The sequence below is a fragment of the Elephantulus edwardii genome, unplaced genomic scaffold (assembly GCF_000299155.1).
Source record: "Elephantulus edwardii isolate Elephantulus edwardi_28Jun2011 unplaced genomic scaffold, EleEdw1.0 scaffold00008, whole genome shotgun sequence".
NCBI lineage: Eukaryota > Metazoa > Chordata > Mammalia > Macroscelidea > Macroscelididae > Elephantulus > Elephantulus edwardii.
In genome coordinates, this window is record NW_006399758.1 from 17,127,175 (window position 1) to 17,142,625 (window position 15,451).

At 40.0% G+C, this 15,451-nt stretch overlaps 1 protein-coding gene and 1 pseudogene across 1 annotated transcript in view; both read right to left on the bottom strand.

The window, feature by feature from the left end:
• LOC102863290 overlaps positions 1-2,111 on the bottom strand; it is a 2,524-nt pseudogene extending 413 nt beyond the window's left edge.
• A 1,805-nt stretch (positions 2,112-3,916) lies between these two features.
• Positions 3,917-15,451, bottom strand: part of LOC102843453 (somatomedin-B and thrombospondin type-1 domain-containing protein-like) — a 48,489-nt gene continuing 36,954 nt past the window's right edge. The window contains exons 3-5 of the mRNA XM_006880463.1: positions 10,429-10,519; positions 6,405-6,581; positions 3,917-4,034 (exon numbers count right to left, since the gene is read on the bottom strand). Coding sequence (XP_006880525.1) covers positions 3,917-4,034; positions 6,405-6,581; positions 10,429-10,519 — 386 coding nt within the window. The remainder of the gene's footprint in view (positions 4,035-6,404; positions 6,582-10,428; positions 10,520-15,451) is intronic.

Sequence of the window (15,451 nt, forward strand, 5' to 3'; positions counted from 1 at the left end):
CCTAGCCCCAAATATAATCCACTCTACAACCCTCATTGCATACTCCTACGATAAAAATAATGCCCTAAAATATAATACTTTTAGACTGTTCTCTCCCCCATAGACTTCAATGCCGTAAACATATTTCATCCAGTTTTTGCAGCTAAAATACAACATCCACATGTATATGCAGGCATTGAATAAATGAACAGTATTGGATCCAAAGACTTCAGGCCCTAGTCTTTGCAATTACTTGCTGTGCTTTAGAAAGCTGGGCAATGACTAGGGAGGATAGAAGGAGAATTGATACCTTTGAGCCGTGGTGCTGGAGAAGAGTATTGAATATACCATGGACTGCTAAGAGAGCAAGTAAGTTCGTCCTAGAGAAGTTGAAGCTGGGCTGCTCCTTGGAGGCAAGGATTCTGAGACTTCGTCTGACATACTTTGGACATGTTGCAAAGAGGGACCAGTCCTTTGAGAGGAATGTCATGCTTGGGAGGGTGGAGGGGCAGCACAGGAGAGGAAGATCCTCAATGAGTTGGATTGATTCCGTTACTGGGGTAATGGGTATTGTCTGTCAGAGACAATAAGGTTGGCACAGGATAGAACAGGTTTCAGGCCTGTAGAACAAAAGGTTGCTATGAGTCGCAGGCGACTGGACGGCACATAGCAACATTGAGTCCTAATAGTCTCCTTCATGGGAATGTTTCTACAGAAAGAAATGGTAGTGTGCTGAGTCCTTGGGAATCCTCTTTGGCAAATAAATCTTTTAGTTCTGTATTTGTAATGTTGACCACAATTATTTCATTTCTTAGCTCCGTTTCCAATTGCACATGATTGAGCTGTTACTCAGTTTTTCCAAAGCCTAAGAAACATCTTAGGAAATGAGAAATGCTACTTCTTGTAGCGTTTGATGCTTTGTGTGCACTCCTACATCAGTTTGCACCTCATTCTCAGCTGCAGTTCATGGGGCAGAAGAAGACTGACAGCAAGTACTTTTTACATCCATGCAGTGGCACATCTTCTTTACTGTTCCCAATATGTCATCTTTAATATGGTCACCTCCAAACGCCTTTTTCAAAGTTGCTCTTGATACTACATAGAGCATTTTTTGACAAACACAATAATGATCTGGTGATCAAGCAGGAAAATATCCATTCATATCCGTGGGCATTCTGAGAATTTAACCTGAATGAAAAATAGCATGGTGCTTTTTCCACCAGCAGAAGCAGAACAAAGAAATCCTCCTTATGAATCTGAAGGTTGATTACGTGATCCAGTCACAAGGTGCTCATACTCAATAGATATTTTCAGAAGTCTACATTTTCCATTCCTTGTTCTGGCAAAGATAACTCCAGCTACTTGGTTGCCAGTCTAGTGAGACATGGCATCAGCCACAGGCTCCTGGCTCCAGCACAAAGTGCTATGAGCAGCCCCAGCTAGTGGCTCCACGAAGTGGCAAGAGCAGTAATTTTTGTTTTTCACATCTGCATCCTTGAATCTCTGAAAGTCTGTCTAGCTTCACACTTGAGTAGTATTTGGTAGGACAGAATACTGATTTCAAAATTACTGTCCTCAGAGGTGTTATTGTGTCAGACTTTAAACATCTACTCATGTTGATTAAAAGATGGTTGTATGATAGGAAGTGTGTGTGTGTTTCACGTTTCTTTGCACTGGCACTTTTGAAAACCAGTCTATATGAGTAATTGTAGAGTCAGTAAATCATTGGTGAAGTACTTGTCGAAAGGACCCTAACTCTAAAGCGATAATTTAAAAAGAATGTCTAGAAGGTCTTAAACACTTTGATCTTTAACTTCTAAAATACAAACATTTGGTTCTTCATTAATCAATTAAGATTCCATGTTTCAGTTCTAAACCATTTCCTTGGGCTTTGTTAGAATTAATGAGCTTTTCAAAAACATTGTTTAATAGCCTTCTAGCCTAAGAAATTCTCAAGAATAGAAATAAAAACATAGGCTCAATATGAAAAGTAATTATTGGTCATTAAACAGATTAAATACATATGGTGAAAAATTGATTCAGTATAACTCAAATATGTTAAATGTTATATAGCACATACTGGAATGTTAAAGATATCATAGCTTTACTGCTGTTAGTTACTATACCTGCATGTGTTAATTCTTAAGTGTTTGTTTGTTTCTTGATAAAACTTTGTTCATTTTTTACAAGATCAGGAAATTGAAATTATTTTATAGTCAAAGAAAACAATCTTTAAAAAGCTTTATTTACCAGTATTACAAATCTAAGTTGCATTAAAAATTACCCTGGAATATTTTTAAATCTTGCTGTATAAAGGTTAGAAATAGCCTGAAAAATATATTGATGCTAGACTTGAAGTTCACAGTCTTAAAGAGACTCAATTTTTTTTATCAATTTCTGAGGAATTATACAAACAACTTTGAGTTTAAAATGGCTGTGGTCAGAAACTGTTATCTTAGTCCTAAATATTGATACTGCTTCCATCCCTGATAAAGTTTGCAGTTGGCATGCTGTTGGCAATACGTGTAATTTAGTAATAATATATGATAATTTACACAATTAGAACAAAATACCATTATCATTTAGAGGTTCAGTTCTCAAAAGAGAATATAATGTAACATCTGTAAAACAAATGTAAAATTTGTTTCCAAACATTAAAAAAGGGTTCATTTTGACAACCCACCTTTTTGTGCGGGTGGGCTCTGCATGGAAGCGGAATCTTGGGTGAGCCGAGTCCGAGCTGAGACCTGACTAGCTGACGGCAGGACCGCTCATCATTCCAGATGTTTAAACTACGCTGCTCTGTCTCAAAATCAGTGACTTTTCTACTGTAAAATAGATTAATACATCTTTATGTCTGTGTGTGTAAGAGAGAGAGAGAGATTGGTCATTTTTATAATAAAACTCATGCCATCTATATCTGTGATTAACACAGGGACAAACGATAGGCATTATTAGAAACTGTGAAGATGGTGCAGGAGAGAGAGCAAGGTTCTGCTCTGGTGTTGTTCCTACAGTTGTTTTGCTGTTGTAGTTGACTCCTGCCTAATGGCAACAAGTAACAATAGCTATGATTCTGCCTTCTTACCTCAGGCTGGTGGGGAAAGCCAAGCTGTGAAACACAGTATACCTGATCTTAGACTGAAAAATTATGTGAACTCCAGGCTTGAGAACCTCAGAAATATCTAGAGGCTAAAATAGTAGTATTTTCATAACTAAACAATTACTTCATTCATTATGCCCAAAATTTCTCTGCATGAAAAAAATAACTACTGATGAGAGAAGATTGACCGTTTTTTTTTAAACTAACTGAAGAAATACATGTCTCTCTCTCTCTCTCTTTTTTATGAAAGCATTTTTAGAAAAGCTGTTGGATTTTCCTTACAAAATGCTGAAATCTTAAATCATTTTCCCTGTGGAAAATTATGGCAATATGCTAGACATCACTTATTCAGTGCTATGAACTAACATGAATTATAAATGTGAGAGCTAAAAATTATGTATATATAAAGTAAGATTCTTTAATGAGATATAATAGAAAGAAGGCAAGATGCAAAGTGTGGATACCCTTAAATGACAACTTACCAATATATGGACTGGGTTTTGGTTGTGTTTTTTGGTTTTGGTTTGTTTGGTTTTTTTTGTTTTTGTTTTCTTCATTTTCATACATGTCATGAGTCACCTGTTGAATGACCTCTAGATGAAAGTATATAAAACCACAGAAGCTTTTATGTTGGTTTCACATCTTTGCAAATATAAAAATAAAGGTGCAGTGTTTTTTTTGAGAACTAGTCCCTAAATTTTTTCTGTACTTCCAAGAGTGACCATGGCATGTATTCAGAGACTAAGGCCAGTTTTTAGGTAGTTTATGAGGCAATGATTTGAACTGATGTTCTTTTACATGCTTACAACACATTTGGGAATAGATACTTTACAATCATATAAAAATAAAACTGTGGACAGCTGGACAAGAACACTGATGTACTCGACGAACTTTTTTCCACGTTCCTTGACATCGAGGATTGCCAATAGCTTGCCAGTGGAGAGTCTGATTTCTGAAATGACATTTTGAAAATGTTAAGCGCAAATCTAAGAAAAGATAAATTTCAATTACATTAATAGGGGGGTTTTTTTTCCCCAAAAAGACCATGATCATACACTAAATTTTCCTTCCTGGTTTACCTGAAGCAAAAGTTCATTGGGGTTCTCTTAAAAACCAGTTGTCAAGTCAACATTTACTCATGAGACCCCAGATCTGTCAGAATACAACTGTTCTCCAGGGGTTTTTCAATGGCTGCTTCCCCTGCCCCCAGGAGAGAGCTATTTTTGAACTCAAACCTCCAACCTTTAAGTTAGCAACCAACCCCATTCTGTACTGCCCACCTGACTTCAAGAAGAGGTAGAATAGAACTGAGTATATTTTGGGTATGTAAACAAATAGATGGTACAGCATATATAAACAAAAGCATAAAGCTATGATAACCTACTTTCAGAACTCTGTTAACCAAACATAACTTGAAGCCTTGTCTTAAGGCCTTGGCTTTTGATTGGAGTTGGGTTTTTTTTTGTTTTGTGTGTGGGTTTTTGGGTTTTTTAATTTTATTTCAGGTTTCTTACTCTGCCCTGGGAGGTGGGTAAAATACTTTCCCTCTGCCCCTTAAATGTACACTAGTAACTAGAGAAAATCCTTGTTCATCACTTGCCACTTAAAAAAAAATTCCTAAGTAGCAAGTTCTGTTATTTGGGGTCACGTGAGGCTTGAGGTTGCTGCACCAAATCAACCTGCATATGTGAATTACTACAAAACAGGAAAAGGGTCGATGATTCGTGGGTTTAAATTAGAGTAGTCTAAGCCAAATGTTATCTGTTAATCCCTTCCAACTCTTTTGATTCCATAATGAAAAAAAGCAAAACTCAACCCCAACAAAACTCTGGAGCAATAGGAGCAAAGGCAAATTATTGCAAATATTATTTCCTAAGGTCACTGGTACCTCAGCCAAGAGTTAAAGTACTTTATGAGTGCAAATTAAATTATAAACTAAAAATATGGATGAGATATTCAGAAAAGCATTATATCGAATATTAAGTTTCTGTTTGATATTAACTCCTCACCCATTTTACTATTCATACCATGTATGCAATACAGGGTTCTGTAGGCTCAAGTGACTAATAAACAGGAATTCCAGTTATTAAATATTAAAACTTACTATGAGAATAATGATTAACTGGAAAGGCCCATAGCTGACTTTTTAATCTGTATTTTTGCCAGTTCCACCTGACATTTAAAACCTGATTCCATGTATGACCTAAATTGGGCGTTTCCAATAGCTCCCCAGCATGAGCTCTGTTCTTAGCTATTACTGTTGTTATGTACCATCGAGTCAGAACCGACCCATAGCTGACCTTCTGGGGCATTTCAGAAGCAGTTAATCTCATGGGAGGACATTGCCCATCCTCCCATGGGGCAGCTGATGGCCTCAAACTGTATGCCTTTGGGATTGCAGCTTCTTGCCACTAGGCCATCAAATTAACTGACACCTCAGTGGCAGGACTGAGACAGACTTACAAGGAGGTAAAATGTTTTCTAGGTTAATTCTATCAGATAAACCTCCAGATTTTTTGTTTGTGACCCTGCAGAGCAGAGCATGTCACTGGCTTTGTCGTGGTTTTATAACACCACATTGCACAGTGGTCTGCAAACTGGCACGTGGGCCCAGTCACACTCACCATTTACTTCTGTATGGACTGAGAGTAGAAATGGCCTGTATAATTTTAGATGGTTGAGAAAAAAATTTAAAAGAACATTTCATGTACATGAAAATTGTAAGGAACTCCAATTTTAGTGTCATACATAAGGTTTTACTGGGACAAAGCCAGGCTCATTTGTTTCCATAGTATCTGGATGCTTCCACATCACAGTGCAAAAGTTGTAATGACAGATCATTGATTCACAATGAAAATGTCTACCATCCTGGTGCTTCACAGAAAAAAGTTTCCTGAACCCTGACTTAATATATTGTTAGACATCTACCCCCAAAGATTCTCATTCAGTTGGTCTGAAGTAGGGCTTGAGAATCTCCAGATTTTAAACCCGCATCCCAGATGCACAGGTAGGCTTCTAAACTATTATCTGGAAAATCAAGTTAAGTGTTCATTTGGGAGCCATTAACCTGAAGTATCCCAGCCGACCTGCTCAAAAGAAATAGGATGAAATGCAGATGGAACCACGCATCTCTGGTGTGAGTGACGTCTGACCAGAAGCCTGGAGGTTTGGAATAACTTAATAGAAGATTCTCCTCACTTACATCTGGAATCCTCCACCATACCTTGACATGTTACACACTGGTTACCTGTTCTGGACCTGGAGAATACATCTCTAAGAGTGAGTTCCAAGGAAAGTTCTTCCACCAGTGTCCGACCCTTACCCATTAGAGTCCAGGCCATCTCCAGAACAGCGAAGACTTAGAGAGTTCATCGCTGGAGGCTGGCAGTCTACACACACTGTGTACCCCTCCCGGAGGTACTGCATCCATCGAGTCAGAGGCCGGTTCTCCATTGCACAGTGATGAGTCAATGACTCTGTCTTGAACTCCATACAGTATCTAGGGGGAAGGTAAGTAATACTTTATCTCACTGTCATTTGAGTGCCTGAACTACAGAACTCCACTCATCTGTGAGCTTATTATGTTAGGGTGGTTTTTGGGTTGCTATGATCCTTGGAGTCAAGGATTCTGAAGCTTCATCTGACATACTTTGGGACTGGTCCTCAGAGGGAGACATCATGTTTGGGAGAGTGGAAGGACAGCACAGGAGAGGAAGATCCTCGATGAGATGAATTAATTCTGTGAGTGAAGGGATGGGAATGAGTTTGTTTGAGACGGCAAGGTTGGCACAGGATAGAACGACGTTTAGGGCTCTTGTACATAAGGTCACTATGAGTCACAAGTGACTAGACGGCACAGAACAACAACATGATGCTGAAAGTTATGGGTCACTCATGGTGGTCAGATTCCCTTAAGAAAACTTCACAAGTCAACATTTAGAGACTTGCTTGCTTTGGACAGATCAGGAGGGACCAATCCCTGGAAAAGGATAATGTTTGGGGAAACAGGGAGCCAGAGAGGGCAAGGAGATCCTCAGTGAGATGGACTGGCTCAGTGGCTACCTACAATGATGGGCTCGAATAAGCATGTTCAATTGTGAGGCTGAAGCAGGACTAATCAATGTCTTGTTCTGCTCTATGTAAGGTAACCATGAGTTGAACCTGACTTGCTGGAAGCTATCTTCAGAGTAGCAAGTCCTGGGAAGACTTGTCATCCACAAAGCCATTTGGTTGACTGGAGAATGGTATGAAATGCTTGGTCCTAGGATGCCTCTTAAACTTCCTCATTTACTGAGTTATGACTGGCAACTACAATCATCATTTTCTGTCTTCTTCAATCTATGATTGAATTGTCTGGTCGCCGTGAATTTACAGAAGCTGGGATAGCCTGTATCCTAACTAATCATACTACTAGATTGTGTATAAAAGTATGTTTTAGGAATAAACCCCAAGAGATTTGAACACCAATGTTCATAGCAGCGTTAATTCACCATTGCAAGAACATAGAAACAGCCCAAATGTCCAACCACAACTGAATGGATTAGGAAATTGTGGTATTTTTACATAATGGAATACTTTGCAGCACACAGGAGTAATAATTTGGAAAAATATTATGTAACTTGGGAGTGCTTGGAGAATATTATGATGAGTGGACTAATGCAGTCTCTAAAGGACAAATACTGCATAAGACCATCGTAAAAATAGAAGGATAATTAGGGGAATGGGAGTGAGGAGTGAATGGGTGACAATAGGCAGGGATGAAACCAAAGGGTGCAAAATGTGGTGAGTGGAGGGAGGAGGGGAAGCAAATGAGAAGGATCTGGGCAAAAAGATAGGGTCATGATGGGCAAGGTCCAATGGCGACTGATTTTATAAAATACAGTGTATGAGAATGAGTGTATAAAACACAACGTGTATGAAGAATAGTGTGAAATACAATGTATATAAACTTTGTAAGCAAACTAATTAAAAAATAATGTAAAATAGAATGTATATGAATGATGTATGAAACAATATGAATGAAAGATTATATAAAACACAATGTATATGAATGAAACAATGTAAAGGAATGATTATATGAAAAATGGTAAGTTTTTTTAAAAAGTATGTTTTAGTACTTATGTTTTCAAGAATTATATAATTTGAACAAGTAATGGCTTGAGAACTCTCAAATCTATGTTTTCTCGTGTCTTGGTTAAAGAGGGTTCTGGGCTCCCATGCCTCATCTGCCTCTTAACTCAGAATCCTTAAATCTTAGTCAGAGGAGGAAAGCTACTCCTGGCCCAGAGACCACCCTTATTCTTCTGCTTCTGAGACCCACAAATATCCACAAGGCCTTACCCCAATTCCTCACCAGCTCACATACATAATCTGGGAACGGGAATGTTCTCTGATCTGAAGTCAAGCATCACAGTCATACGGGCAGCACAGACAAAAGCAGAGATGGAAAGCTCAGACATATTCTCTGCATCTCCTTAAAATAAGCTGTGAGAAACTAACATTCTGCACGGTCTAAGTCAGAAGAGATCAATGAGCCACAAGTGAAAATTTTAGCATCTTCTACCTTAAAGAAGTAAATTTTATAAATCTTCAGGGGAAATATAGCACAGAGCTCTGAACACTGTAGAAAAGACTTGTAGTTTTCATTCCAAGATAAGAGTGGGTTAGTTTTCTTTATCCGTAAGAATGATGAGCTGTGATCTGTTAAATGGAAAGTGCTCTAATAATCTGCTTCAGAGAATATCTTTAACTCTCACCAGTACCAGTCTCCTCGCTAACTCTCAGTGACCCACATGTGTCGGAGTAGAACTAGGCTCCTAAAATGTTTTCTGTGGTTGATCAGAAACATGTCATCATGCCTTTAATCTGAGGTGCCTCTGAGTGGACTCAAATCTCCAACCTTTTGGTTACTGCCAAGTAACCATTTATACCACCACTCAAGAGACAACAGTGGTTATTGTTGTTAGGTGCCTTGAGTCCTGCATGACTCAGAATGTCCTGTGAACAACAAATCTGAACCCTGCCCTAGCCTGTGCCATCTTCACAATCTCTGACACATTCAAGCCCATTGCTGTAGTCACTGTTGTCAATCCACCTGGTCGAGGATCTCCCTCTCCTTTGCCATTTCTCCACCTTCCCAAGCAGTTGTCCTTCTCCAATGAATAGCCTCTCCTAGCAACAAGCCCAAACAAAGTATGTAAGAAGAAGCTTCATCATCTTTGCCTCCAAGGAGCGCTCTAGCTACACCTTCTCTAAGACATATCTGTTTGTTCTTTTTACAGTCCATGGAATATATTCAGCACTTTTATCCAAACAGTAGATGCCATTTATTAATATAAAAACCATTGCAGTTATGTTAATTCCAACTTTTGTGACCTACAGGACAGAAGGAAACTGTTCCATACAGTTTTACAAGTCTGAAATCTTTACTGAAGTTGACTGCTTCATCTTTGATGGCTAGTGGGATTGAACCACTGACCTTCCAGTTAGCAGGTTAGAAGGACTCCTCATTTATTAGGTACCGTTAGCTATTTAGGAAGGAGCCCTGATGGTGTAGGGCATTACAGGCTGCACTGCTAACCAAAGAGTGGTGGTTGGAGTCTGCCAGCCACTCTGGGAGAAACATGAGTCCGTTCCCATTGGGATTTTCCACCTTTGGAACATGATGGAGAATCACCATATGTTGGAATCCACTTAATGGCAATGGGTCAGGTACTGGGGCAGAATAGACAATGACACATCTTGAATCAAGTTCAGGAATCTCTTCCAATGATATTATGCATCAAATCTCACAACCACTTCATGTGTTAGGTATTGACAGCATCATCTTTTTAATTTTTAAAGAAGAAAAGCTAAGGAGGAACAATTTACTCAAGTCATGGTTAGCAAGAGGCAGTGTGAGGGAGGATGAGGTATTGCTTATCTGAAGGAAGAATGTGCAGCAGATAACATGCGGCACTCCCACCAGCCTGTGTTTAGTCAAGACTTTCTCAGGGTGACATTTACACTGCTTTAAGATCCACCAAAGAAGATGCTGGAGTTTGTGGCATCACAAATACTGCAGAAGACACAGGACTGTTCAATTGATTTATTCTCATTTTTTCTTCTTGGAGAAGAAAAAAAATACCAATTTCCTTCTTGGAGATCAGTCTCACAGATGCATCTTCCCACACCAAATAAATAAATACAAGAAAATTAGCAGAGAGAGGGGACAGGTATTTTCTTATCTCTGTGATGAAGAGTCATGTCTAATACACAATCAATAAAATATTCAAAAGTAACAGACATCATCAAACCAAAATTATTAGAAACACTTAAGTGAAAAAACAAAACCAAACCCAAGTTACCCAGGATCCTCTGTGTCTGTAGACCACTGCGGAGAAGTGGCTTGTCTTGTTCTCTCCTTGTTGAATGCAGAGGTAGTTATGAATGCAGGGACTAGAAAAAGCAGAATGACACTGAGCACACAGAGAATAAAATACTCACAGCAGTGTTTTTCAAACTTGGTTACAAGTTAATCCAGAGATAGACCATCATGGAAGGGAAAGCAGTGAAGTTACAAATGTTATAATGGGAATTATGCTGGTTGTAACAATGTTGTTGTTATGAGATACTGAGGCAGAGCCAACTCACAGCTGGCCTTCTCCAGTGGGTTATTAGAAGTTGTCAATCACACAGATTTTCCGTCTTTCTCCCACGGAGCAGCTGGTGGATTCAAACTATGTGCATTTGGATTGCCAGCACAACTCCTTAACCGCCAGGCCATCAGAGGAGATAATTATTTTTACATAATGGGGATAGTAAACAGATTTCTACATTTGTGAACATGAGAGTAGGCAAAGGGAGATAAGCATAATTAGAATGAAAGTGGATAGTATGTTAACTGCTTTTATTTGGAGTTGCCCCAATTTTTTTGGTTCAGAGACTCAAATCCGATAAAGACGTGTGGGCATGCAGATGGTAGAGAAGGGAACTTTAGGCCTCTGACAAGGACATTTTGTCTGTAGTCATTAAACTTGCATGAAAAAGAATGAGTGGAGACATAAGAGAAACTGAAACAGTAAATACAGAAACAAGAGCACATGGAAAAAACTGAGGTGACAGCAATCATGAAAAAATATGGATATAATAAGACAATGAAAGGAAGTGAGGCAGAGGGGGAAATAAGAAAAAGAGGAACAAAAGAATAGAAGAAATCAAAAGGAAGAGGAAAAGAAAATACGGAAGGAGAAAAAAGACAGCTAGATAGAAGAACCGGGTGTGCAGAAGTCAAGGATGGAGGGGTGACGTGTTCTCCAAGGAATCAGAGTCTGGAAGCTTCGCCCACCACAAAGACCCCAGAAAGAGGATGCCTAGTGCCCGCCAACCCCAATGTCTTCCCCATGTCACAAGAGGCTCTTTCCTGCTCCATTCCTCTCTCCACCCAACCCAACTCTGCTCTGGTGTTCTGAAGAGAAGAAAAAGGAAGGAGTCATGAATACCCTCCTCCCACACCTGCTCTGTTTAATTTTATTAGTTTGTCTATCTTCTCTCTTTCTTCCCAGAGTCTGTGGAGGCATCAGTTACTCATGAGAGCACGTGGAAGTACCCTCTTGACCACAGCCTGCTGTGAACTTGAGGAATGCAGGGCTTTGTCTTACCCATCACTGTTCCCCTCACATATTTACACTAAAACATTTGTTCAAGAAATGAACTGGTCAGTAAGTGAGCAGATGAAGTTATGGGAAGCCACTGAGGTGTGCAGGTCCCATCCCTGAGATCTGTTCCTGTACTGAGCCCTCAAATTTCTCAAGATGGCTCAACTGAGAAAGTTCTGTTTCAGAAACCGAATGATCCCAAGGAGAGTATAAACAAGTGGGGGTTGATTTGTGAGACACCAAAATCATCATCAATGTGGGCAAAATCATGTGAGGATACCAGCTGCAAAGTAGATACTTGAAACTTGCTCTTTCATTTGGCTTTTTATAGACTTTTAGATGTCTAAGGTTTTTATTCAGATGTATTTCAAAGGCAACCATTAACTAACTACTTCACGTTAAAGTCATTACTGTATTAAGGAGAGAGGATTAGGATGAGCTCCAAGCTGCACCCTCCTAGAGGTTATATAAGCTCACGGGGCCTCAGCACTAGGTGCTTTCTCTTGAGGATCCCTCTGATGGAACAACTATGAGCCAGTGCCGACTCCATGGTGCAAAACAACAGTGACAATCTGTATCATACATTTATTATTACAAAAGTTCACAGGTGATACACTGACATCTATTAAACAAATAACACCAACACCCCCCAGAGTTGTCATCAAATCTATTCCAACTTAAGATAACCACATGTGTGTGTCACAGTAGAACTGTTCTGCTGAGGTTCCAAGGGCTGTGATGGTTTGAAAACAGATCACCAGCCCTTTCAAGCTATGTCTGGTGGATGTGAACAAACCACCTTTCAGGTAGCAGCTAGTATTAACAATTTACACCACTTGTTGATTGCCTTCGAGTCGAGTACTATTCATAGTGACCCTATGAACAAAAGGCCTGAAGTCCCTCTACAACTATCGACATTTATCAAAGTTCATAGAGTTTCTGGAGGCATGTTATTTAGGAAGAGGATGCCACTCCTGCTTTCAAATCTGTCCTAGAATGTTATTGTTGTTATGTGCCACTGAGTTGCCTGCAATGCATAGTGACCCTAGGTACAGCAGCTTTGAACCCTTCCCTGTCCTGATCCAGTCTCACTAATTCTGACACACCAACCCCCATTGTATCAATCTTTCTCATTTGGGGTCTTCCTCTCCTGTACTGTCCCTCCATGAGCATGATGTCCTTCTGCAAGGACAGATCTCTCCTGGCCACATGCCCAAAGTAGGATAGGTGGAGGCAGAGCTTCAAAATCCTAACCTCCAAGGAGAGACTTGGTTTCTCCCTCTCCAAGACAGACCGATTTGTTTTCTTGGCAGTCCATGGTATATGTTCAAGACTCTTTTCCAGCACTACAACTCAAAGGCATCTATTCTTCTTCTGTCATCCTTAGTCGTTGTCCAACTCTCTAAAGCATAACAAGTAATTGAGAAGACCATGGCCTGGATTAGGGATTCCTATTTAATCTATAGCTCAAGGAGAAAGATGAGTATAAGATGATGCAGAGAAGTATATGACTGTAATTTCTGAGATGAAATAAGAAAAGTCTCTAATAATAAAAATAAACAAACAAAAAATCTGACAATCAATTCTGACTCATTGTGACCCTCAATCAAGTTTCCAGATTGGGAATCTTAATGACAGCTCTGCTGGTTTAGTAGATGACAGGCTATTCTAGTAAAGGCCGGAAGGTTCGATTGCACCACCACCTGCTCTGTGGGAGAAACATGGGCAATTTCCTCCCCTGCAATTTACTACCTCTGACAACCTGCTGAAGGTTGGCTATCAGTTGGTTCCGACTTGATAGCAATGAGTTGAGCTGCTGAGCATCTTTTTCATGTGGAGAAATGTAAATGGGAGGAAACGGTTGCATCTTTCTCCTGTGAAGCAGCTGGTGAGGCACATTACTAACCTTTCCGTTAACAGCCCAGTGTTTAACCTACCATGCACCCAGGCACCCTATAATAATTAAAACAGAAACTAATGGGTGGGCAGTCTTCTCCCATGCTATTAACTGCCTCTGAAAACCCACTAGATGGTCAAGTACAGATCGGTTCCAACTCGATGATACACAACAACAACAATAGCAACTTAAGGAAGCTCTGGTGGCCTAGTGGTAAAGAGCTGTACTGCCAATGGTCTGTGGATCAAATCCACCAACTGCTCAGGGGGAGAAAGATGGGCAGTCTCCTCCCACGTGATTTATTTCCTTCGAAAAAACAATGGAAGGTCAGCTCTGAGTTGGTGCCCACCCAATAGTACACAACTACAACAATAGTAACTTATAAATTGCCAGGCACATCGCTAGGGACTTGTCATGTATTAATGCACTTAATCCTCTGAGATATATCCTATTATTTTCCCATTTTGTGGGTGAAGAAACGGTGGCATAGAGAGGTTAAGAAATGTATTCCAGAAACCTAACTAGAATATGGCAGAGCCAGGGCAATATGCCTCCACTCACACTCTTTATTGTCATGCTCTGTTGTTGTTAGTTGCTATTAAGTTGATTCTGACTCATGGCAACTCCGCGTATGTGGAGTAGAGCTGGGCTCCATGGAGTTTTCAAGGTGTGACCTTTTGGAATCAGATCATCATCAGGACTGTCTTCTGAGATGCCTCTAGGCGAGTTGGAACCAACAACCTTCCATCTAGTAGTTGAGTGTTTAACTATTTACAACACCGAGGAACACCCTGCCTCTACTGTCTCCATATCAAAGCAGACTAGAAAGTTCTACACTTTTATAGAAGAATCCTCATCGCCTTTGCGTGAAATACAGAATTGAAAATTCTCACAGACTCTCAACTTTCAGCCATTGAGGATGGATGAATCTCAAGACACTACTGCTCTGACATAATCTTTAAAACTTATACCAAAAATATCCCTGAAGACTTCTTGGAAACAAAAATAGATTTGTTGTAATTATGTGCTATCCAGTCACTTGCAACTCATATCAACCCTATGTACAACAGCTCTGAACCCTGCTATATCTTGAGCCAACCTACCCCCATTTCCCCAGTCACTGAGTCAATCCATCTCATCAAAGGTCTTCCTTTTTTGTGCTGTCCCTCCACCCTTCCAAGCATGATGTCCCTCTCCAAGAACTGGTCACTCTTTGCAACATGCCCAAAGTACGTTAGATGAAGCATCGAAATCCTTCCCTCCAAGCAGCTTCAGTTCACCCTCTTAAGGAAAAATCTGTTTGTGCTCCCAGCAGTCCATGGTATATTCAATACTCTTCTCCAGCACCACAGCTCAAAGGCATCAATTTTTTCTTCTATCATCCTTACTCATTGTCTAGCTCTTTTATGTATAGTAAGTAACTGTGAAGACCATAGCCTGGATCAGGCGCATTTTAGTCTCTAGATTGATATCCTTGTTCTTCAGTATTCTGGAGAGGTCCTTGACAGCAGATTTTTCCAGTACAATTTGTCTTTTGATTTCCTAGCTGCTAGTAGCAAGAGTGTTGACTGTGAAGCCAAGCAAGCAGAAACTGTTAACAATCTCAGTCTCTTCACTGTCTATCATGATGCTGCCATTCGGACCATTGGTGAGAATCTTTTCTTGGTGATGAGCTTCAATCCATATTGAAGCCTGCAGTCACTGACCTTCTGCAACAAATATCTAAGGTCCTCTTAAGTTTCAGCAAGCAAGATTGTGTCATCTGCATAACGCAGATTGTTGATGAGTCTTCCTCCAATCCTGATGCCACATACCGCCTCATAGAGCCCAGTCTCC